Source organism: Sparus aurata, chromosome 17 (genome assembly GCF_900880675.1).
Source record: "Sparus aurata chromosome 17, fSpaAur1.1, whole genome shotgun sequence".
Classification (NCBI taxonomy): Eukaryota; Metazoa; Chordata; class Actinopteri; order Spariformes; family Sparidae; genus Sparus; species Sparus aurata.
Genome location: NC_044203.1, coordinates 15,011,752 through 15,037,201, shown reverse-complemented (window position 1 = coordinate 15,037,201; position 25,450 = coordinate 15,011,752). Strand labels below are relative to the sequence as shown.

The 25,450-nt window shown below is 42.6% G+C and overlaps 1 protein-coding gene across 4 annotated transcripts in view; it reads left to right on the top strand.

The window, feature by feature from the left end:
* grb10b (growth factor receptor-bound protein 10b) overlaps positions 1-25,450 on the top strand; it is a 75,025-nt gene that overhangs the window by 3,075 nt on the left and 46,500 nt on the right. For 2 of the 4 annotated variants that reach the window (XM_030394049.1, XM_030394047.1), the window contains exons 2-3: positions 11,856-11,985; positions 21,061-21,157. In XM_030394049.1, the coding sequence (XP_030249909.1) occupies positions 11,935-11,985; positions 21,061-21,157 (148 nt within the window). In that variant the 5' untranslated portion in view covers positions 11,856-11,934. The remainder of the gene's footprint in view (positions 1-11,855; positions 11,986-21,060; positions 21,158-25,450) is intronic. The other 2 variants (XM_030394048.1, XM_030394050.1) reach the window with 2 other exon arrangements.

Below are 25,450 nucleotides of genomic sequence, written 5' to 3'. Positions count from 1 at the left end.
CAGCCCAATTAATGTTTTATGTACCTGGTATCTCAGCTATAACAGCTGAGTAATCATGTTCTGCTTTGTAAGGAGTCATTTCTAAGAACTCAAACCCTTGCCAGAGGAAAAACTTTGCGGTATTATTCTTCTCTCTCCTCCTCCATACTGTAAATACGGACCTGTACAAACCTGATTCTCACCGCTTTCCACTTGTGACCTAAGGTGATGCAATGCTTGCTTGTCTAACCACCAAAGTGTACAGTGGATTGGGTTTCTCACTGTCTGGTGTTGGTCCAAATGTGGCTGAAACCCAAGCCTGCGTGAGAGGCAAGAATGTTGCCTTTATTCTGTAGGTAACTGAACACCTGAGGGACCACATGCTCGCTCGGGCGGGTGCAGGTAATGTGGTGTGGATGCACGGGGATGTGTTGGACGAAATGATCCCTCTAATGCATATGTGCACCGTTTCTCCCCCCTTGCTCTCGTGTTCTGTTGCTTTTATTCCTACATGTCTGTCGTCTCTCAGTTTATCTCCGTCTCTTTGTCCATCTGTCTACTCCATTGTCTTCCCCGCAGTCGCTTTCTTTAGCTAGCTCCTCTTTCTCCTGGTTTCGCTGCCTTTATCTCTGTCTCCCTCGGTCGATCTCCCTCAGTTGATCTCTGTCTCACCATACCAGCTGAAATCTGCGATGCAAAATCAAAACAAGCCATGGTTTGTTGGCTTTGGTCGATGTACCGTATGGTTAAAAACAAAAAGAGCCTTTTTCCCTCCCGAGAAACATTTCCCAGTGTGAAACCTCAGAACAATACAGCCATTTTTTTCTGTGCTTGTACTATAGCACAGCCCTAAACCTCATTCTGATGCCCTGTCATGCTCTGGTTAAGGCACTTTGGACAATAGGTGCATGTATTTTGTTTTATAATTGCATTTTTTGGGCCCTCTGGTTTTCTACTGTTATATTTAGACCTTAAGCGATCGGGGCTTGTAGTGGTGCACTTTGGTACTTAGAAATGGGACTTAAGTTAAGTCCTTCTTAATATGATTTTATTCAGTTTGTTAGCATTCCTAAGTGTGAGTAAAACAAATCCTGCTCCCATTTCCTCTCAAGGGGTCACATAGAACTCCTGTGATTTCCTTAAACAAGTTAAACATTTTACTGGCTTGTAAAATTACAATTATAGTTTCATCAGCTTCATGTATATTTTACAGCATCAGTCAGTTACAGAAGTTACGTGCTACCAACAGGTGTGGTAAAGATGGTATCAAGAGGGGGCGAATCCATCTAACGTAGCCCTCTGGGGCCACCATTGCAGCCAACTTGTGCACAAGCACAATCGCTCCCAAGCTCCGTCCATTCATCGTTGCCATTGCATAAGACCAGTCCTCCCAAGCAGCCCAATGAAATCCTCATCCAATTAGGCACTGTCCACGTTTCCAAAAGGCCTTTCTCTCATAGACTGGTGCTATTCAGCCTCCCCCGGCATGACATCAGGCCCTCTCTTATAGCCCCACTTTACGCTGCTGCTCGCAAATAATGAAAGCTGCCAATTAATGACTAATCAACATGTGCAACAAGCACATCCAGTGAGGAGTGACTACCATCTAATCTGTTGATTAAAACAGAAGACAGAGATGCTCTGTTCAACTCTCTCTCTCACCGTCTTTCAGCGTCGCATAGCTGCAGAAAACAACAGCTAGCTCACCCACACACCCACAAGGCTCATAATTGGAATCATTTGCAATTTTCATTTTTTGTTAGTGGAGTATAAAAGTTTTGACCAGTCCTCAGTGTAAAACCATGCACTGCCTATAGTAAATTCTAACACTTGACCATTTTTCGAACTCTTCACTAAATGATTTATAGTTGTATGAGGACAGGATTCTTCCTTTTTAATTTAAGATATTATATATACTAATTTCATGATAAAGCTCTACAACATTTCCATGGTTTTCTACAGAGGTAAAGGCTGGTGGGAATCAGAGGGGGGAATCTCCGGCCCACAGCAACACAATACAACAGAGCAAGCCACTTATCTTTGCCACAATACCACTCCGTGTCTCACATACATTACATTCCTATAGGTCACCCCACCATGGGAAGTTTTGATAACTCACAGCATCAAGCTAAATACTCTCATGTAAGGCGTCTGGCTAGTTTAAATATATACAGTAGAATAATTAACCTCGCCTCTCTAGGGGTGGGGTTACGGTATCTACATTCACTTCAATAGGCTCTCCACAAGTCCCCAGACACTGAGTTGGATCCGTGCCAATTCTTGAATCAAGATGCTGTTTATGTTCTGGGCTGGAGCGGTGCAGGATGAGGGTAGGGGTCAGACAGGGGGCTGGCGCTGGGCGAGGGGTTTGGAGGAGAGGGAGGTGGCCGGGGCGTTGCAGTGTAGCATGGGTTAACGAGGTTTGGAGGCTTGAGTGCGTTTGGCAGGTGTGGTACTTGAGAGAGGGGTGTGACCGGTGTCAGGGACCTCTAGCATTTCTTTGTTTTACTAATCCTTACTTGGAAATCTGGGTTTAATAGGATGGATTATTTATTCTGCATTATTAATTGAGAAACAATACATTGTGGTATTCTTTAGTCAGACTTGCCCTGTGAGCCCAGTCGTTGGGTCATGGCATAAAAAAGGAAGGGTAGACAGGTGAACTTTTAAAATCTGCAACAACAGATATTTTTTTCTGGCCACCTGGAAAATATATTCACTTTGTCTGTCGTAGAGCTGCTAGTAGCAAACAATGGGTTTATCAGATTTTTTTTTTCAGTAAAACACACATAACTGATTCATTCTTTACATAAAAATATTGACTTGAACAGCTTTAACTATGTTTTCTTATACAACAAGACAACCAGTATAAGAGCCTTGGCACGCTCTCTCCTGTCACCAGGCCATCCTCTATCATCCTTAACAACTAATTTATAATAATAATAATGATACATTATATTGATATAGCGCTTTCACCTGAGGATTGTCTTAGAAGACAGGCTGCTTTCAACTGGCTATGGGCGTGTGACTAAAAATGAATCAGATTTATAGCTGGGGCTGCACAGGGTCATAAGCATCAGCTGCACGCCAAATAGCCATCTGCTTAATGGAGGGACTTTTACCTCAGCCCACTTTTTACATCAACACACTTTTCTCTTGGTCAAGGCGTGTTGCTCATATGTTTGAACTCAATTACCAAAGTTCATTCCTGTTATATCAGATGAGTTCTCTTTTGCCAGCCATTCTTTAACCTGCCTTGATTTGTTCTGTAAAACACCTGTCACTGCCAAGTGAAACTGTTAAAGGAATTACTATCAACCCAGACAGTATCAGTGTTTCCCACACGTAGACTTTACTTGGGCAGGCTGCCCAGGTATAGTCACAGCCACCCAGGTATATATGGCAACCAATTTAGTGTTTTTTCCTTTTACAATCTTCCCTTGCTCTGCACTTGCCATCTATTGACATTCACAAATGATCTATGGAGACCAGACACACTAGAAAAAAGAGATGTGCTCAGTGATCACACTGATTCAATTCAATGTAGCCCTTCTTATGTGGTTGTTTTGTCAAAGCTTGTAAGGGCACTTGGTTTTTTGGAATGTCATTCATTACCAGAGAGATGGCAGATCTACCAACCCAAAGCAGTATTTGATGAGTTGGGACTAAGACTCAACAATCAGTTATCTTACAAATAGGACTTACCAACCTAGCTAGCACAGTAAGATATCAATGTTTCTGCCCAAGTAATGACTCTTTGGTTTGGTTGCAGGCCAGACCGACCAACCAGAAGCGTCAGCATTTAACGAGTCGGGAATGAGACTTAATCATCAACTAGCCTAAAAGTTGGAACTTCAACAACAAGCAATCCTCCACATGTGCCTTATCTGCTCTTGTGAAAACTGAATCACAGGTTGTTTTTTGGCCGTTGCTCTGTGGGAAACACTAGATGTACTGTAATACAGGGACACCCTATATACACTCACTACTCCCTCTGGGTGCAGCAGTGGCTCTCTTAGGCCATTGCCACTTCCATGATGTTAAATGATGTTAGACTTGTCCCAGCGGCACTGTCTGCCTCAGTGATGGTCCGGACTGGAGTGGGATCCAGATCCAGATTCCAGATCTAACAGGAACTTACATAAATAAAATAGCATGGGATGTATTTATTCTCGTGTAGTCTGCATCTTTATCAATTATACATTTCACATATGAAAATGTGAGCGGCTTAACCTTGTGTGAACGTGTAAATGGGGCGTCTTCCAGTAAACTATATGCAGCCCCCCAGAAAACATTCACATCAAGTGCAGTATCACAGTCATAAAAGTCAAGTGACATTACACATTTGAATGTTACATTATGTAACAGTCACACTATCACAGAGGCTCCAGTGTCTTATCTTAAAGCATCTTCTATATATCCGTCCCAGTGGGGAATTACATTAACTGTCACAGAAACGAGACATGATCCATAATGTTCCATCCACTTTACTGAAGCCCATTCCTTGATTTCCAATGATTCTTTTCAGATCAGGACTTATAAACATTTCTTACTACACAGCTTAGCATCTGTCTTAAGATTCTCATAAAACTGTCCATATAGATCACACAAATGTTCCCTGTGAGATGGCCCAGATGGATTTTAATACAACACAAGTGGTCTGAGGGGTTTTACAATCTCGGCGGGATTGTTGCGTCTGTGGTTATGGTCAGAAATCCTTCAAGACTGGACTGGACTGGAGCAGAAACTACCTCTGGGTGTAAGCAGATAAAACACTTTGTTCTCTGACACCACCTGACCCCAAGAGACATTAAAAAAGTCCCAATTTGACCTTATGATACCTGAGTAGGAGGCTTACAAACAGTGTGTGTATGTTTGCGATTTTGTTATGTATGGACACACACACACACACACACACACACACACACACACACACACACACACACACACACACACGTTATAACACATGTTCCTCACTTTTCTCTCCTCACCACCTTATCCCCGGCTGGCCCACAAATCAATGCATGCCATTTTCACGAGGTTGGGGGGTTCGCTATGTTGCACGTGTTTTTACACCGCGTACCCTGTATGGAAAGAATGTGCTCTGTGCATTCCAAAGATGACTGAGCAGAGCTGAACAGCCCTGTGTGTAAAGCTGTGTCCAGTCCAATCAGCTGAAGTCAAGTTGACCGAGATGAACACATTTTACAATTATATACACAGGCAAAGTAGTTGACACAGCTGCACAGCTGAGCCGCACAGATGCTGCAGTTGAGCTCCGTGGGGTTTTTGGTTCACGGTTCCATGTGTGAAGGATGTTGTAATGGCTCCAAATGTAAGCAGAAAGGCATTTCGCTGAGTTATTTTGGTGTATATTTGATATGTTTGAAAAAAAAAAAAGAATTCTATAGCCTGATATGTCCGATTTGACAATGAATAGCTCATCACTCAGATTAGCTATTTTTGACAAAAGGCCCAGACTGGAAACATGTGACCACAGTATCCATATCAGTAATTCCACATTAGTCTCAGGTAACATACGCATGCTGTGTAATTGAAGGCGGGCTGCCCAGATGTTTTCCCTTGGAGGACCAAAACTGAAACTTAAAGGGGAATTCCAGTATGCCAGTATACCTGGCCCCTGTATTAACCTGAACTGGTGTGAACGCCTCAGCTAGCAGCCACGTCATGGCTGCGATAGCTACAACGTAATGCTACTCCGACCATCAAAGTTACATCCACTAAAAGTCCTTGTTTTAGCACTCACAGACTTTAGTTGTTATTCTAAGTATCTGGCAACTTTGTGGGAACTATTCCTACAGAGATGGACCTTTCCGATTCCAAAACTTTTACCCACCAAAACCTGTCAATATAGGGCGTAGGTTTAAAATCCACCACAAATAAGGAGCAGTTTGTTTTACCTCGCAAATAAAAAAAACACATAAACAGAGATTTATATTACCTTTTTTTTTTTTGATTAGCAGATGTTCTCCCTGAGAAACATCTGGCGAGCCTAATCGAACCTTATGGCATCCCTGAAGAAGCCCTCTTTGGTGGAATTTGAACACTTGGGTTCCAACAAGTTACACCATACAGACTGTAAGAGGAGAAGAAATGCTACTGTGTTAGTTCACTAATAGGTTTGGCAACAGCAGGACAGCCATCATGAACTTACACATAATTTTTCCAAGTCCTGAAGCCAAATACCATGTGTTTGATTTTTTTTTTAGTAACACTGAATGTTGGATATAGTCAGTTTAAATAGATGTGCCTCTGTGAGCTGTAAAAGAGCTCTTCTAGCATTGGACTTCAAAGTTGCCTGACTTGTACACTGCTCAAGTATATACTTCCTTACCGTAGATGTCCCGGTATAAATAACCCACACTATTTAGAATGTTTTCCCAATTAGGAAAGGACAGGGACACATATAGAGCAGCGAATGCCACACAAATCGTGCACAGAGGCTGGCACACACAGACAAGTAGAGGCGGTAGACGTGTAAAGGCAGAGACAGGTAAACAGACAGACACCCTGACAAAATGCCAAGCAGGAAGGCAGAAATACAAACCGAACAGATAGACAGGTTGACAGTTAAGACAGACAAACCAGACCAACAGGCGGGCAGATCGGTTTGAAAAAAAAAGAATCAACCGACTCCTTAGTTTACAAGGCATGTTTGGCAGTGCAGCTCACAAGGCACGTATTAAGGTCAGGTTTGGCCTACATACAGTCTGTGAGGTTAAAAGTTTAATATTTCCATTTCCCACTCTAGGTATTTTTATTGGACTTCTTGGAAAGGCTTAAGAAAAGGAAAAAGTTAATAACCTGTTATTTAATATGGGAGGAAGTTGTGGCCTAAATAAGTAATGACTCGTATTCAAAACCCTAATGAGCGTTAATATACACAATTTTAAATGCTCGTTTATTAGTTGCAGAGAATAACATTCTTGCAAAGGCTTCGCTGAGAGTTTGTGTCGAGTGTGCACATTTCTCCCCCTCACGGTATTGGTTGCAAGTGGAGGCACAGTCCTGCAGCCTTCGAAAGTCCTCTTAACATCCATCTTTGGTCCGGTGAGCTGGTCACTGACCCGGCCACCGTGTAAAAGAGAACTGTTCAGGGAAATGTTTCTACTGTTTCAATTAGGCTTTACTTTAAATAGCCCAGGTTTCTGGTGATCCCGGGCCTCGCCTTTGGCTTCTCTACAGGGCTTATCACCCTGGGATGTTAAAGCTGGACCCTTGAGGAGTAAGCATATATCAGCACATTAAGCATGCAACCCCACTGCTACGTGTCCAGCTCGCCATGCGATATGGCAGGAGGCCGGTGGTCGGTTAATAAACGAACAATATTTAATATGATATTTAAATGAATAAACATCACAGGGCCCTTAACTAATTCTTTATTTTCAGATGAACTGACTTTTTACTGATTACTGACTAAATAACTAGGGACAAGGATCGAAGCCAGGTCTATATAAAGGATGCTTCGGTTGCATTTGAAGCGGTTTACACAAATTCATTGTCATAGGCCATCACGCAAAGATCAGCCCTCACTGCGTCACATCCCATCATGCAAAACTGCTTTGTCTGTCAGGCAAGGGGCAATATTTAACATTTACTTATCGGTGTAAACAAAGCAAAAAAACAACAACATTCTAAGCGGGACACTCGGCGCCTCTCTCTGGCCATATCCAGCCTTCTGTAAGATGAGTATCACTGAGCTCCACTTTACAACATGGTGCCGCACTTGTTCATTGTAGTTAGAGTGCTCGGGGGAATAACAGAGAGGTCAGAGGCGACAATTGTTAAAGTTTACTTTCACTTCACTAATGTCCAGCGCAGTACGCAACACTGAAAGGTCAAAGTGTGTCATTTTCCCGACGACACCCGTAGAAGTTTAACTGCTGACCTCTGTTGTTTACTGCGATGTGTCTTATAGGCCTGTATTTACACTCACACTAGTACAGTTCAATGAATCTGACTTTTCAGTGAAGCAAAGCACTAACTGACTAATTGTCTTAATGGCTTATTGGGTCAAGTGCGATGTGATAATCTCACAAACGCCACATCGCTGCTGATTGTTTCCCAAAGCTGCATTCATTTCCCAGTGGTCATCTTTGATGTTGGTAGCCACTGGTAATCCATCACAGTGAACGCTAAAGTTTCTTTTTTTTTTTTTTTTTTTTTTTAGGGATAAAGCTTTCTCGTTGTTGTGGGTGTGTAAAACTCAGATATTTAGTCTCCTAACTAGGATAGATATATACATTTGTAGGTAATGGGCTAAAACCACCAAAAAAAGAGAGGAAAAAGTAGCCAATAAAGATTTCCCACGAAACATGAGATGGATGGTGAAACTTAAGAGCAGAGCGCCTTCGCTGGAGTGTCGTGTATTTGCTGTGAAGTCTCACGCAGGACGGTGCCGGCGCTGCAGAGGATTTGTGATTAATGATAGGTATTATTGAGGCTCTCGCGTTTGAAGTCCACCAGCTAACATTCCCCCTCATGCAAGTCTGAGCAAAAAAATCTCTTTAATTAATCCAGATGCTGTCACCTCGCCGCTGGGTACAGCCGCCGCACCCCAAAGTCCGTCTTTTCTAGTGCTGCGACACCGTCCGGGTAATTGCACTGTCAAGGTCAGAGATGGTTAGGTTTCAGTACACTGTTGGAGTGGAAGGAATTGAATCAAAGGGCTCTGAGAGGGTCTAATCCCTGCACTGGAATGGCTTTGATTGAGTCAGGGAGCAATTAAGCTTAGGTGCGTGTGTGTTTGGTCAATATATCAGTCACCGAGAGTCACTGTGGCACATATGAGCACTTTGAAACTTGGATCGGGAGGTATTTTAATGCTATATGGAATCGGCTGAGCCCTTTTCCCATGTTTAATCACGCACAGACGAGGCAGAATTTACATGGCTGACGTTGAAAGGCCACACGTTTAATTCATTTACTGTTTAATATTTGAATCCTGGTGATGTGGAAGCTGCGGTTTTGATGAGGATTTAAGCTTCAGCGAGTCACAACTGTTTTGTCTGGCGTCTGATTTAGTGAGTTCAGGTCTGCTTCTGTCCCTCTTGTGCAACCTCCTGACTCCTGAGATATAATAAACATAAAGTTCGGCCACGGCCAGTCAGCGGGTGTGTGTGGCGCCTAATGAGGGGCCGCTCTGAGAGTTTGGGCTGATGTTAATTTGTTTTGTTTTTGTTGTAAACTGTGTGTCTGTAAATAATGTGTAAATGACGAGCTGGCCTTGCATGCCAAGCGGACGGGCCACACACATGGAAACACACACACACACACACACACACACACACACACACACACACACTCATAATCATTACAAGCGAGCCCCTTCAGCGGCCCCAGTGATCGTGGTGCCAAGCTCTTTGTTTAGAATGCATTCATGGGTCGTTCATTATTTGCGGGCCCAACTTTGGAGGTACAGAAAAAAAAGTTTAAATTTTAGTTTCGTAAAAACAAAACTGGAAAGGGGGAGCTGGGTGGCAGTTTTGTGCCACCAGCTGACACGAGAATCAGGCACACCAGCATTTCAAACTTGTCAAACTTAACACTCAAGTCGATGCTGCTGCTTGATCTCTTCTCTCAGGAGGACTCAGTCTAGTGTTGAGTGTTTTTTTTGCTGCCTGATACTGATATCTAAACCAAAACATATATATTATTATTATTTTTATCTGCTGTATCCTACTGACCATGCTGCGGGTCAAACCCTTTCAGATAACATGAACAATTACGTGCATGAGTGCCACATAACTTTATTATCTCATTTGAGTCATAACTGAAAAGCGAGCACAACTGAACAGGTGTTTTTGCTGACACGTGCCTAAAGTTGAAGAATGTGCTTGCTGTTTATTGTCTACTGGTACGGTTAAAAAAAAATCTGTTAAGTTGCATACCGGTGTGTGCAACTTAACAGTGGCAGATTCGGGATCTTTGATGGGCAGGGGCAAAATTAAAAATGAAAAGGGCATTATAAATATATATTTATAGGGAAGACAGGGCGCTTCATCATGTTTTCAGTCCTGGAAGGGGCACCCAAGAGGGCACGCTATCATGTTTTATTAACCTTAGGGGCACCCAAGAAGGTATTTTCGGGCCTGTTTTAAAAAAAAATGGGGTAACCAGTGCAGGATGTTGCTGCGTAGTAACAGTCAGGCTAATGGATAACGTCAGCACAGACTCACATACTCGCCAACACCAAAATCCAGAATTGTAGTTGGTATCAGAGCCATTTGAGATTCTGTCATCAGAATGTCGAACGTCTTCGGAAACCCCTGGACCACTCGCCTTTCCAACTTCAGCATCCCGTCCAATTGTTTGTGTAACTTTCTGACAATCTTAAGTTCACGCTAAACACCGTGATTGTCCAGGTGGGTTGATTTGAGGAAGTAAGCAAAGTTACAGCTTCCCCTTTTTTCATTTTTAAAAGCGCAACGCCATGGAAGAAACGGGCAGCTTTTCACCTGGCTGTTCAGGACAGTTTTGCCTTCTAACATGAACAGGCTATACGAAGTTCATGTTTTGTTTCATTTTATTCACTTCAATTCAAAAAGTTTCCGTCCAGCTTGTTGTGTGGCGGTCGGCTCTACCTCGTACCAGAGCGGTCCCCACTGCTGCGTGCTGTCACAGGCGGTCTGAAGCAGTGAGTAGAGCTTCTCAAAGTCCCCGAAAACGACCTAAAAATAGAGCCTTTTACACGCCCACGCACGGCCACACATGCTCAGCATACGTAAACATGCAGCGCACGTACAAATGTACAGGCAGAAATGCACACACGTCTACACACACTGTGTGGCCGCAAGGGCAGCCTGCTCACGACCGCTAATGCAAACATGGGATAATATTAGCTGACTATAAAATGGCATGTCATATTTTTAAAACACCAACAGGGGGTCATGAACTGCTGCATAAAAGACCGTCACAGTTGCGAGCCTCAGCTGTTTGGCTCCAAATATACCCCGGGGTCTAACTTAAGACCTGGAGAGGTGCCTGCAGGGTATTTTTGGGTCAGTGTTTACAGGTGTTTGTTCAGTGGCAGCAGTGCCAAGAGGTTAATAGGATACCCACTTTAAGAAGTTCAAATAGACTAAAGTCCATGTTGTTGAATTTGTGGTTATTCTGACCCAAGGATGGCCGTGAGGGAGGCTTCATAGAGGAGAAGGGCACCTTTAAAGTCGCCTGAGGTGTAACGCACATTGCAGTTATGTTAATAAACAAAAACATGTCCAAGCAGAAAAATGGTAAAAGGATTTAGGGAAAGCTGATGACCTGACTCAGAATGAGGGAGGCATCTCACTTCCAGAGTCCTCCGGCTTGCTGGCAAACCTCCGTTTGAATGTACTGCAATGACAGTGAGAAGGTAAATCAGGTCTTTTATCTTCCAAATGAAAGCCGATGTGGTTTATCTTGGCTCAGATTTTTGCACTAAATAATAAACATTATCACAGTCACAGCAGGGCCCGTCTCAGATGTGTAATGTCGTTCAAAGGCTTGGTTCTCCAGCTAACTATCCCTACCTGATAAATCAAATGTGTTTACTCCTCTCACGTAGGAGAACAAAAAAAGTCATATTGCAAGACAAGTTGGAACAAGATTCATTTAATACCCTCACGCCTCACAATTTATAACCAGCCACTCTTCCTCCCTTGTTGCTTGATGTTGTTTACTGTGGGTCTATGTGGGTTAAGAAGTGCTCTGCGCTATATCTGTCTCTTCAGAACCTAGACCTCGTCGTCCTTTCCTCGTGTCATTCCTCTCCTTCCTTCATCCTTCCTCCCTTGGACATTGTCAACCCTTCCCCTCCTTCCTTTGTAGGTTTCCACTAACCTAACCTCCATTTGTCTGCTCTTCTTCCTCTGCAGGTTGCTGCTCTGTCCATCGCGCGCCGAAGCTGATCCAACCAGGCAAAACTGTTAGCGTGAGCTGAGAAACGCAAGAAACATGGCTGTGGCCGGATGCCCGGATTATTTCCTGCATCACCCAAATTATCAGGTAAGTGTCATTTTCCGTTGTGTGTGTTTCTTCAGAAAGTTTAAAAATGCCTTTAGGCGGAATTTACATGCTGCTTTAGCAGGTTGACGAGTGTGTGTAGAAATTAAGTATCACAATTTTAGGCACAAGGTGAAACAGCCAAGACTAATGTGCGACACCAGACTGATGTTGGTATGAGTTGAGAGTTGTCCAGAATAACTCTACAATAGAGAGGCTGATATTTATGAAACAAATTTAGCATTGTTCCGTCGTTGGGCTTGAAATGAAATGTATAGGTATTCGTTTTGAGGCTGTGAAAACAGGCATCTGTTTTTTATATTTAAGATAGGGAAATGTATAATCAACCATCCAAAAGGGTACCTGAGGCAGCTTCTAAGAATCCTAAGAAATATATTGAGGGTGTAGATTCAGTTGGTGGTCCTGCCTTTCCCAGCTCATTGCAATCAGCCTTTAGATGCTCTTAACGGTGTATTTGGGTAATTAGCTAGTACACGCCGGAGAGGGAAATAAAAGAATAGTCTGTGCTTAGAGTCTGTCCGTTTGGCCTTGACGACTAAAGGAGTCTCAGTGAATGGCAGTGATGTGTTCTCAAGGAGCTGCAAGGTTGTGACTGTCCAACAGAGGTACAAAGGCATCTTGTTTTGGCAGACACACCACCAAGTGATGGTTGCCCCTTTAATTCAGATTCTGTTGTCGGCCCATTCACTAACACACGGACACATAGACTGGGTTGTCCCAAGTGTATTTAGTGTGTTTCCTTGTGCAGTGGAACATTTCATCATATCATTTCATGTTGCATGTTCCTGTGAATCCAAACTTCTCAGCAGCCACCCAATCAAATCTGAACAAAACATGTAACTGTTTCATGATTGATTTATCAGTTTGAGTCATTCTTTCTCTGTATCCAGCTTTGTAATCGTAAATATTTCAAGGTTTCTTTACTCTTTATTGCAGTAAACCGAACATCTTTGGCTTTGGGTAACATTATTTACCATTTTCAATCCAATCGGGAAAATAATCCACAGATTAACAGCTGGGCGCAACCTCTTTATTCATGTAATTCAGTCGTGGGTTTCCCGTGGATTGACTGTAGCTCAATGTGACTGTACCGCAAAAAACAAGACAGGAAACCTCTGCGTATTCAGTTAATCACAGCACGCAGCCGAACACATACTGTGGGAACATATCTCTTGTTTATTTGTATTTTTTAGCTAAGCAGTTGTTGAAAAATAACTGCTTAACTGTTCTTTTAGTACTAATCCTATTGTTCTGTTTAGTTATTCAGCATTAGAAACATCCCATGCCTAACTGTGGAACTATTGTCCAGGCTTGTGAATAAGGAGTTGTGCCCCATTGTTTCTCCTGGATACGGAGAGTTTGTGCCCGGTGATGTGATATCCTCCTTGTTCCTAATGACTGGCTCCGAGTCAGAAATATGTTGTCACTCTCAAAAGTCCGTACGACCAGTTTTCTGGCATGCAGCGCAGAGCGTTAAGAGTATATGGATTACAGAGGGACAAACTAAATCTCTTACTTACTGAGCAGTGTGTACAAACAAGGGGCTCTAAACATAAGCCGACATCCTGATGTGCCGCAGGGCGGAACCCGACCTCTGGAAATCAGGTTGGAGGTAGTTTAGTAGATTTGTTCACACCGCCCTCGGCGGAGCAAAGGGCTTTCAAACATTTGTATTAGTGCTGTGGCACTATTAGCCCGATCAGAGGCTGCTCTGTTGTTTGCTCATCATCTGGGCTGTGGCTTTATCTATGACCTTTGACCTCAGAGCTGCTAGAGGACAGAGAGTTCAGCCTGCTGGAGTCTCCCAGATCTCCACAGCTTAGGGAGACTGAAACCAATTTCTGTGTGTGTGTGTGTGTGTGTGCGCATGTGTTTGTGAGTGCGTGCTCACATGCTCGTACTGGTCGGGGTCGCTAGTGTGTGTATTGTCTCCGCGTTACTGCCTTGTTGCTTCAGCTGCAAAGATGAAATCCACATAGGCATGATTTTTAATGAGGCAGACATTTAATAACAGAACAGTTTAAAAGGGACTAAGCCAACAAAAATAAAACTACAGGGAATGGGTCTTGAGTTGAAGCTGAGGTGACAGCCCCTGTGGCACAGTGAGTCATCGGGTTCTGGAGTCCAAAAATAGAGCAACGTAAACATGTGTAGGCTCGTCTTCTCAACGCTCAAGCACGCCGACCCCCTCAACGTTTTGCCTTTGTGAATTTAATCAAAATCAACTGGGGATTTAGTGAATAATCACTCTGGCTCTTTTATCTTTGCCACCGGTTTGGATTGGTGCCGCTGGAGCTACAGTATGCCGCCCTGAAACGCACACACTCCGCAGTGGCGCGCTCGCACGGACACACACACACACTCGCTCGGCTGTTTGCAAAGCATTCAGCCCTAACAGATGTACCTTGACTCGCTGAATGAGAAAACCCATTCACTGTGAAATTCCAGGGTTATGGAAAGATTTTCCCTGATAAAACTGTGGCAGCGACTCAAAACAGATTGAAGTGAAGATAACATTCACGCTAAACTCGAGGGATTATACCGCCGCTTTAATCTCGTTTCTGTTGTGTGAATAAACGATGGTATGTGCAAAGCAAGGCAAATGATGTGGTTAAAAAGAGAATTGTTTACGGCAAGATGGTAGCTGATTTAATCCAAAAAAGACTGGATACTGTGATACATTTTATATTATTATAGTTATGTACATTTTAAACTAACCCTGGCCCAAATATAAAGTACAATTTGAGAAGATTACACACCGAAAAATGCTGTGTAAGCAGAGAGCGGGGAATCTATGCACACCAAAAAATAATATTGTCCTGTGTAGAAGGTTCTGTATGCCCTCCAGTGTATTGAGCTTGCCCAAACCTATGTTGGATCACTTGAATAAACAAGCAGTCCCACGCTGGAGCGTAATGTTCACTGTGAGAGGCAGCCGGATTATTTTATCAGGGGCTAAACATTAACAAAATTCTGTGGTGTTTCCCATAACCTAGAACCAACATCCAGAGATATCACAAGATTGCGTTTGTTTTACTTGCACTTCAGCATTGCGATTGTTTTATTGCGTGGGCGTTGTGTTGAGGCTACGGCGACTGAGTTGGCACCTCAACTTTGTCATCGCTGTCGTACATTGGAGTTTGATCAAATGTGAAACAAATCAAAGTGTTTCTTCATTTGCCGCACAGTGTTTTTCTAGTTCCGGTTCATGGGCTGGGCTTGTCACATGCATTATGTATATGCGCCTATCCCTGCATTTAATATGTCTGCATTATATTTTATATTCCAGAGGTGTCTAAAACGAGACAACTGATTTTCTTTTCATTTCTCGTGTTGGTAAACAGTAACCCAACTCCTGTTCTCACCTTATTTTTAAACAAAATGTGATTTTATGTCAATGTAAGTGGCCATTGGTTGCTTTATGTGAAGTAATGACATCTTGGTGTTTTAGGCAGATGTAATACTCTACCAGCTGGTTGTAAGTTGCTGTGTGGCTGCATAAAATGCTCTAATTAATTGCTTTTAACAGGCTCTGACATACATTTAAATGAATGATAATAGTGCAGTAAGAATTGAAATACACAAGGATCTGTGCAAAAACAGTGATTGACCAGCAAGTACTGATAGTTTATCTTATACATCAACACCAAATTCTCATTGTGTGTCATTATTGTTTTAGAGCATTCAGAATATTTCTGTTTGCTTACAAGTGTAGGCACGCTATAATGTTTTTGATGTATTGCAGACTTTGGCGTTATTACTATTGCTAAAAAACATATAAAAGATCAGCACTATAGGTGTGTATGTTCGTAATGTGTTACAATGCGTTATAGACATGGGCTTCATAGTAAGTGTTACCTGATCTCCTCCTGCTTTCTTTCCTTTTCTGTGATTTCGAGGCTTTGGAACGACACCTGGTTATTGTGTTAATTATAAAATGTGGCAATGTTTATCAAAATGCAATTACAAAGACCATTTCATTGCCATTGGGCTACATTACCAGCTCACTGCACTGTATATCATGATGCGTAACTCTAGTGTCTCTCTAGTAGTAAGCATCCAGTTATTATTCCTGAAGTAGCTTTTAATGTGGCATAAAAAACTTGTGTAATTGTACTGAACCCCCACAGACCTATCTGGGCAAATACTGTGCTTAAAGCAACAATAGCTAACATGGAAAAGTAGTGACGTTTTGATAGATTGGATTGAAATTAAAAAAAAAAAATCCCTGAATGAGCTAATAACATATGTCATAGTCCAGCTCGACAGGGGCTCAGACGAGCTCTGACAGCAGCTCTAGCTGAGTTTCTACTGTATAAACAAGCAGATGAACGAAGCACTGGAGCAGACATTAGTTTGACCCCCTGGTCTCATTCTGGTTAATTATGTAAGGAGGGATTTCCACTTGCTGTCGAGTGTTCATGTATGTTGTAACGGGACTGTCTCGGCTAGCGCTGTTGCTGTCAGGAAGAACGGTCTGCCAGGAGCAAGTCTTGGACCCTTCAGTGAGATTTCCACATGTTTAAAGCCTTCTGAGAATATTCAGTTCTCGGGGTAAACCCGACCTTAACAGAAACTGCAGTTTTATACCAATAAACTTCACATGTCCTCATGGATTGAGTCCGTTCTCAGCTGTTCCATCTTAGCCAGAAACCTGTCAGTAAGTCAGCTATTGATCATATTCAATCCCCGGTCATAACGTTTAACCTCAGCCTGACCTCCTCTAAAGGCGCAGCTTTGACATGCGCCTCAGTCTTTTCCTCTTTTTTTGAGGCCCCGTCTCCAGACCTTTGTGTCAGTTCTGCTTTCAGTGCCTTAACCTTGTCTCTGGCCTTCCACTGACCCCTTTTTAAAAAGCTGAACCCTCAACCCCCCCACTCTTATTTGGGAGTACCTTTTAACTTCATCAATATGAAAGGGCTCTTATGTGCTTCTTGTCAAAACTTGGCCCTGTTCAGTCTCGTTTTGACCCCTCTTTGAGAACTTAAGCAACATGTGTGTGTTTGCCCGCGCCTGTGCTGTGTGTAAAAGAATTAAAGAATTAATGAGAGGGACTGAAAAGGCAACACGAATAAAAGAAAGAGACAAAAAAGAAGAAATTCTGGCTTTTATTTTCCTCATTTTCTCTTTTCTTTTTGTAGCCCTCGAGATTATGGGCTTCAATAAACGTAATGCAAATGCAGTGTTAGGCAAAGGCATGGCTGAGAATTATGCTAAATGGCCAGTATCTATAGGATTAAATCCCCAAGTTAACATTCTGTCAATTGTCTATAGAGGCATCAAAGGCTGTCTGGGTTTTGGATTTTTGTTGGTAAGATCCACAAAAGAGATAAAGGTGTGCTTTAAAGGTCCTCGAGTGTATGTGTGTGTGTGTGTGTGTGTGTGTGTGTGTGTGTGTCTCAACTCATTTACTCCCAGACAACCGTACAAAACAGCATTCAAGACCAGTATATGGAGTGAAAGAGTCCCTGCGTTTTTGCTCACTGGAGCTGAACCATGACCATCCTGTTCTGAATACGCACACATGCATGCGTTCACGCACACGCATGCACACATGCACCCACACACACACACACAAGCAAACACACCAACGTCGTTCTGTACCATCCCACCAACCAAACCGGCGTCCCGGTGCTGTTTGGGTGACTGGGTAGGGATCAGTCACAGTCTGGTAGCTGGACCCCCAGACGGTGTGTGTTGATGATGGGGTTTGCTGCGTCACTGGAACAAATGGGCTGATGCGGTGGTTATTTGACCACTTTTTTAATTTCTAAAGAAGGTAGTCCCATTAAGCTCCGAAATCTCTTTTCTTCAATCCAGCCAAGACGGCTGGAACTGGAGACAATACAAAGACAGAACAATGCAGTGTAATGATTGGATGCGGTTGGGTTAGTTGGTATAGAAGAGGCATCGGGGAGGGGGTGGTGGCAGTAGACACAACCATATATTAATGTTGAACTTCCAGTTATGCCCAGTGTAGTCTGAACGTCCGCACCAGTACGCCAGAGAGGGATGCTAATGACTTCTGTTTCAGTGAGTATAAAAGCGGCAAAAAAAATTCCAGGCAAATCATGGCTTGTATATCACCAAACTATTCAGCCGGGCTTTTATTTTGAAGAATGGAGTCATCAGAGTGGAATTGTACTTCAGGCTTTATTCGCGCAGTGAGTCGATTCTCATTATACCGCTCGTTAAGCCTTTTTTTGTAGAGTTAAATTTAATGTCACAGGCTATTCTAAGTGTATGATGATTTGGGCTGTAGAGATGGATATCGTCACACACAAACTTAAGCTTTGCATTCAACATGTCTTGTTTAGGAAATGTATTAAGGCGGTCTGCTGCAAGGAGACACACATTTAATATGAATTATAATTGGAAAGTGGTCGTTATTTACAACGACTGTGGTTTGTTTTGGTATTTTGTTTAAACTGGTAAGTGCATATTGCATTTAACTGTGTGTGTGTGTGTGTGTGTGTTGAAACAAAGCAAAGCAATGAGAATGAGCCTTGGTGTGAAACTGTGATAAACTTTGTTCTGTTGCAGTAGAGCAGCTCTCAATTTAAGAATTAGGCAAATACTTTGCATCTTGTATTGTGCCGTCACTCACTTTAGTACCGCATGCTTCATTAAACGAGAGACTGTCCAGACACTATGTCGGACTCAGGGTGCAAAGAAGTACATGATGTACCAGGAACATCATCACTGTATCACTACAACTCAAGGGGAGGCTGCAAAAAAACATCTATCAAAAAGAGTCAAATTAGGTAAAAGAACCCTTTCACAGGAATCACAGGAAATGCTTTTTGTAAAACGATCCAGCTCCGCCTGCATCGTCTGTCTTTACTCTAAATGAGGCAGAACAAGCACCCACAACAGCTTTTATTGCAGCATCAGAGGAGGTCTGCTGTGTTGTTCAGTAGCAGTCTTTTCCTGAGTACAGTAGTACACCACAGAACGTTCTGTTCCCATTCCTGCTGTTAGGCCCTGCACGGGATGCCACACACACACACACACACACACACACACACACACACACGCACACACGCACGCACACACGCACTTCCTCAGGGAAGTTATTTGACAAGTTATTAGGTAAGAAATTGCAGGGACTTAAATTCATTTCCTGCAGACTTCTAACCTGTACCTAACCCCAGCCTTATGCTGACCCAAAAATTGTCTCTTTTCCAACAGAGGACACGGCTTTTGTCTCCCTTTGCACAAGCCGTCCCCAATTAACTGGAGTCTGAATGATGTCCCTGAATGTAGCCTAAGTCACTCTCGCACACACACGGCCACACACCCGATGTGTAACCCCACAGTTTTGTTTTGCTTCCGTTTTTTTTTTTTTTAGTAGTTGGATATGCTCAAAAAAGATCAACAAAAACTATGTTTATAAACATGTGCGACATTTTTGGATGATTGTTTTTAAGTTAGTGATCAGTTTTTCAGTTCCTTGAAATATGATGGAGAAAAGGGTCAGCACAGGACATTTGGGTTGAGTGGTATCTTAAACTGTGCTCTGATACACACCTGCTCATGTTCACACACAGTTTGTGGGATGCAGCAGTGTGGAAAGAGTAGACGTTACCTTAGATCAACTTGTTTATATTTGAAGTTTATCATATTTCTGTTTAGTGTAACAACTACTGACCATTGCGGTAATACTATATAATAGCATCATTAATAAATGGTAAATTTATAGTTGATGGTAAAATTTTGTTAATGGTTATTTCATTCACATTCATTGCTATCAAACAATGAAACACTTTATAAACCAGTTATTACATATTTGTTTATTGCAAAGTTGCAATTAATATTTATAATACTTTGTATTATGAATAGGACTTTGGTTGATAAATACTGTGAAGTTCATCTAAACATCATCTTGATGGCCATTTCAAATTTGCAACTGATGTTTATAATCCTTTACAGTGGCTTAATATATTGTAAATTAAGCATTTTATTGTTTGTTAACAATGAAATTATCATAACTAAAATTTAATTCACTATAAAATGACCACTTATTAATGATGATTATTATAAAGTGGAACCCCCCATTGCTATTTACTGTCATTCCTGGCACAGTTTTACTTTATCAAATTGATTTAAACTTATTTAATACTTTGGATCCAAATGGAGAAAAATGTTAAAATAATCACATAAGTTAAAAAATGTTAAGGCAATGTAATTACCAACTGCTTGCTGCCAGCCCACATTAGAAATCTGAATCAAGCGTGTCTCATTTTCCTCTCCAGCCAGCCGCTTCACTAGCAAGGACCACACCTTCAGCAAGATACGTTTAAACGATTTATTATGAAAGAAAGAGAAAACGAAACGTTGAAGATCTTGGTTCTTCGAGCTCTTCGAGTGCGTTGTGGGAAAGCTCTGTAGAGAATCCGCCGCCGCACTCAGGCAGCAACGGACCCCCTCATGGTCCTACGAAGGAGAGGAAAGAAAGAAGAAACAGGGAGAGAGAAATTGGGTGGGAGGGAGGGGCGCAGAATACGAGAGCGAAGACGAGGAGAGGGTCAGGTGGTTATTTATAGGAATATCGGAAGTTGGCGCTGTTGAGGTGTGGTCCTGCTCCTGAAACTTCGCCATATAAGCTTCAATTTAAGAACTTACACTACTTTTTTTATTTTCCTGGTCTGTATTTGAAATAACTCCTTGGTGATATCTAAAACTGGTGTCGGTTATACCGCACTATATTAACTTTTAGTAAACATACATCATTTCCCTTGTATGTCATCTCTTTGAGCAACAAATCCATTTTAAATCTTCATTTAAACTGTATTCAATTTGAATGAGCTTCGTTTGAATGATAACATGTGGGTGACACAATTCTTTAGCACTGGGTTTCTTTAAATCAACTACAAACTAATCAATCAAGCTGGAAGTATTGGGATTTTATTTCTCGTTTTTACTGCTGTTTTAGAGGTTTAGAGATGCAGATTTGTCTTCTTTTAACCATGTTGGTTGAGGGTTTGGCTCTTTTAACAAACTTCCAACTGTGGTGACAACATTTTCTTTCTTTCTGCTTGCTCCTCTCTCTCTCAGCAGGACAATATAGACCGGTCCTCCAATCACAGACAAGCTGACCTCATTGGTCCAGCCTTCCAGCAATCAGCCAATCGGAGTTCTCCAAACCATCAAGGTTGGTCTCTCACCACAGACAGGTCTGCGTGCGTATATGTCTTAAGTGTGTGTCTTTAGTTACACTGGTGTTGTGTGACATGGACGAGCATACTTGTTCATATTCTGACATCGAATTACATTTGACTTTATGTTGTGGGACTTGTCATATGATATTGAATTCTATTGAGAATTACTGTACATTCACTTAGTGTAACTTAAGCTTGCTGTGTATTCTCCAGTTATTTTCATACATGAGAGAATACAAAAAGGTCATAGACATGACCTGGGAATCTGGTGTGTGTGTGTCTTGGCTCAGTACAGTGTGGAGAGCGGCTCGCTGCTCATTATCCTCCACTGGGCCCGGGGTGGGGCGCGGGGGATAATATATATTTGGGTCTCTTCCGCTGTAAACATTTCAGCAGTTCAAAGGGTGATCTGCATGGACACAGGGTGCCATTATAATTATGCCGTCTATCTAATTGTGCCGTACAGGGTTCGTCCATGACAATCGGAGCATGAGATTTAAGCACAATATTGGCTCAGCATGGGAGGTATGGGCGGGGAGTCTGCGAGGACTCAGCGAGTGAATTAGAACGCTTGGCTCTGGCATGGGAAATAAATGGAGCAGAAATTACATTGTCATTTTTCAGGATCAGCCAGGATGGAGGGAACTCAGGGGGAGCGGAGAGGCAGACGAATGGAGATGGCTTTAACTAAGGCACATTTTTGTTTATACTGTCTGAATAATGATATTTTGGACAGATACCCAGGGTCTTTTTGTACGGTAGATTAGGCCAGACATGTGCTGGGATCCTGATTTGTGAGTACAGTGAAGTACAGTTTGTAGGCCATTAAGATTTTGGTCTTCTATCTCACTTTTTTTTTTTTTTTAATCTTTCAAGTAATGGGTGACAATTTATGGCCAGAGAGCTACAACTTTCAAGTACACTGCCAGTAAAAGCCTGTATCATTTAAGCATCTGAGATTTTGAATCCAGCCTCAGTGCCTGTGGTGGTGTTTTTAGTGGGATCATAATCCTTGCTGACGTGATTTAACTTGTTTTCCAGTAAACCCACTTGTTCGCTCTTACAGGACTTTAATAGAGCCACCGGCTGCTTGCTGTGTTTGCTGTAAAGCTCGAGTCGTAAACCTATTAATTTTGAAAGGAACATTACAGCTTTGTTTGAACATGACCTGGCAATACGTTCTGAGATGAGATGCTGTTGAGGCGACTGGAATCTACTATTGGATTCCTAGAAAAACTGAAGTCACCTCACATGGCATTGCCAACACGTGGAGTTAAGTTAAATTTAATTAGGCTCGTCCGAATGCAGTCTTTAAGTAACCAGAAAAATGATTGCCGCCGCCCCGAGCGGTGGCACAACACGCATGCACACATGCGAGTCCTCTCTGGTCTCTCACTGATGCGATGTCACAGGCTTGCACTGTGCAAACGCTGTCCCCTCTTTGTTGTTTTCCCCAGCCACACACCAGAGTGACATCAGTCGTATAGCTTCAGTTCATTGTCTGTACCGTTATGTAACTTGCTGTGCGCAGAAGGGCCATATATAGAACTGGAAATTAGGTGAATCTTCATTTTTTTTAAATGAATGTGTAGACTGTTGGCTGGCCTATGAGATGAGCGAAAAACAAGAATGCCACGGCCTGCCTAACTGCCGTAACGGCAAACGACGACAAGCGAGAGGGATCGGACATGACCCAACAGGCAAACCATCACAAGAGTTTTCCGAAACCAAGAACATCGAATGACACAACAGCAATACGTCTGAGATATGTTCTACAGTCCCTGAGACAGCTGATGTCTTGGCTGCAGCTGAAAAGAAACAAAAATGTCGAGCATTCTGATGATGTCCTTCTTTTTTATAGCCTGCCTCACTCCTTCTACGTCTTTATCTGAGCTGCCAGCACCAGTACTTTAGAAGCCTAAAGTGTTGGCTCCAAAAGTGCAGAAATACAGTATGTTCCGAAAATACACTTGGATTCCCTTGCATTTTTTTATTCGCTGCCATTCATGATTCTTCCATCTCCTCACCATACCTTGTAGCGGTTGCTGACTGTTAAGCTTGAGAGCCAGTCTGACAAAATGAAACCCTGTAAACAAACTGCTACAGGTACCAGCCTCTTTTAACTACCAGTACTCGCAAATACATTAGAAAGCAAGAGCACACAGCACAGCAAAATCCAGTACTTCCCCTCAGTAAATTATACAGGGAGCATCAAAAGTCCACCAACAGTGAAAGTATAACTTGTACCCAGTTTGGCTCAGCCCCTGTGTCAATTTGCCTAATTAGTCTGTGTCCTATGTAGTCGAGACAGCCTGACCTCATCCTGTGTGCGTCAGCTTGTAAGTGCACACCATGCTGCTTTTTTTGAACTCATGTGTTGCCAGTGTGTGATGCAGCGATGTGCGTGTCTTTAACCTGTTCTTATACCTGGAAATGTGTGTAAAATCACCAGAAATGCCTTCGCTAGTCTAGCTCTGAGTAGTAAAGCTGTTGTGGAACCATTTGGAGTACAGGCATGGTTTTGGGCTCTTATGAAAGGTTATAAGCTGATTTCCCCCGCAAGCAGTCAGAAGCTCTGTAAGTGGTTCTGGCATCGATCTATAGAAGTTTGAACACACTGAATTATTTCTTTATTTGTCTTGCCAAAATCTTCGTAATGCAAAAATAAGCCTGCAGGTGACCTTTAAGTGCCCCTATTAGCTAGAAAACGCAGTAGGTCCACATCATACAGTCTTACGTGGTCAAAGTTCAAATTTGATAACAATGTCACCGGAAAATTAACACTTCAAGTTTAGGGCTTTAAAAACTGGATTTTAAATCTCATTCGCTACATGACGCATCGATCATCCTGTGGCTGGCGCGCAAGTGGCTCAGGAGAGAGGAGGAGGTGAGAGATCTGGTCACTTGGTCTGCCAGATCACTCTTTCAATTCAAATTCAGTTAAAGTTCAAACATATGTCGAATAAATGGGTTTGAGTTTTTCACATTTTATCTCGCTCATTTTGTTTATACGATAACACGAGCTCTGTTTCAACTCAAATATTGTGGCTGAAAGCTCCAAACAAAACCCTGTATTAAGAAGCATATTTAAAGTCTGGCAGCTCCTGGGAGTGAGATCGCGCCATGACAAGGGAGTAGTTTATCTATTTATTATATTCAGGATAAGGAAAACATTGAAGAGCCTGTGATCCTTTAGTTCTGAGTCCTGGGACTTTATCTTCTTTTTTACTGGTATAACATTACATCCATGACTAAATGCAGGACTTTATTGAAGGGCCGTAAAATCATCTGACTTTATGGAGGTTATTTAGCAACAGCACTGGCCAATATCTCAGAATGTCTTAAACTAGCATGAAGGTATCTGAGGTGAAGCAGTAACACCCTTTTCCATGCTGTAGCAGACAAGGTCTCACAGGCATATGGGAATTTATCTGCATTTGTATATGTGGTGTGATGAGGGGTGTCTCAGATGGACGCGCAGCTGCTTAGGCAACAAATCCCAACAATGGCGCCGACGCAGTGCAGTTATCTGACGGCGTGGCTCTGCGTAGGGGGGATCGGCCGTGATCTCAGGCCTAGAAATGAAGTTCCCACCTCCAGTTATTCCAGTTATGCCTTTTATAGAGGGAGCGTGACATGCCATGGGCACACACGCATGGTCATACACGTGCAGGCACACACACACGTGCGCGCACAGACGCACACTTTCTCTCAGGAACAGCGAGGGGCCGCATTCCTGAAGAGAATGGGGCTCTTTAACGGGGGGTTAAGGAAGGGTGGGGTGTGCGCAGATTGCAAGGTGATGTGAAAGCAGAAGTGTCTGTCGCTTCATTACACTGTTCAGGCTTCACTCTTTTTCGCACACACAAGACATAATAGATGATATTGGAACACAATTATAGAGTCTGCAGCAGTTTTGCATTAATCTGCTTTTACTATTCAGGTGAGCCCGATTAGGTCTGTAGCCATGCTCTGTGAGGCTGACACAGTTGTACTATCAGTATATGCTAACAATAGCATGCATCTTCACAATGACAGTGTTAACAAGCTAATGTGTAGCAGGCATTTTAGCCATGTTCACCATCTTAGTTTAGCGTGTTAGTTTGCAAACATTAATAAGCACTTAACACAAAAAAGAGGAGTCTGCCCATTGTTCCGACGGTCGATTATTCCAAAACCCAATAGTCCAGAAAATGTACCTCTTGACCGAATACCCGCTTCTCCAACGGCCCATTTTTCCCCAAAACAAACACGCAACTGTCTCTTAAAAAAGACAATCTCCCTTG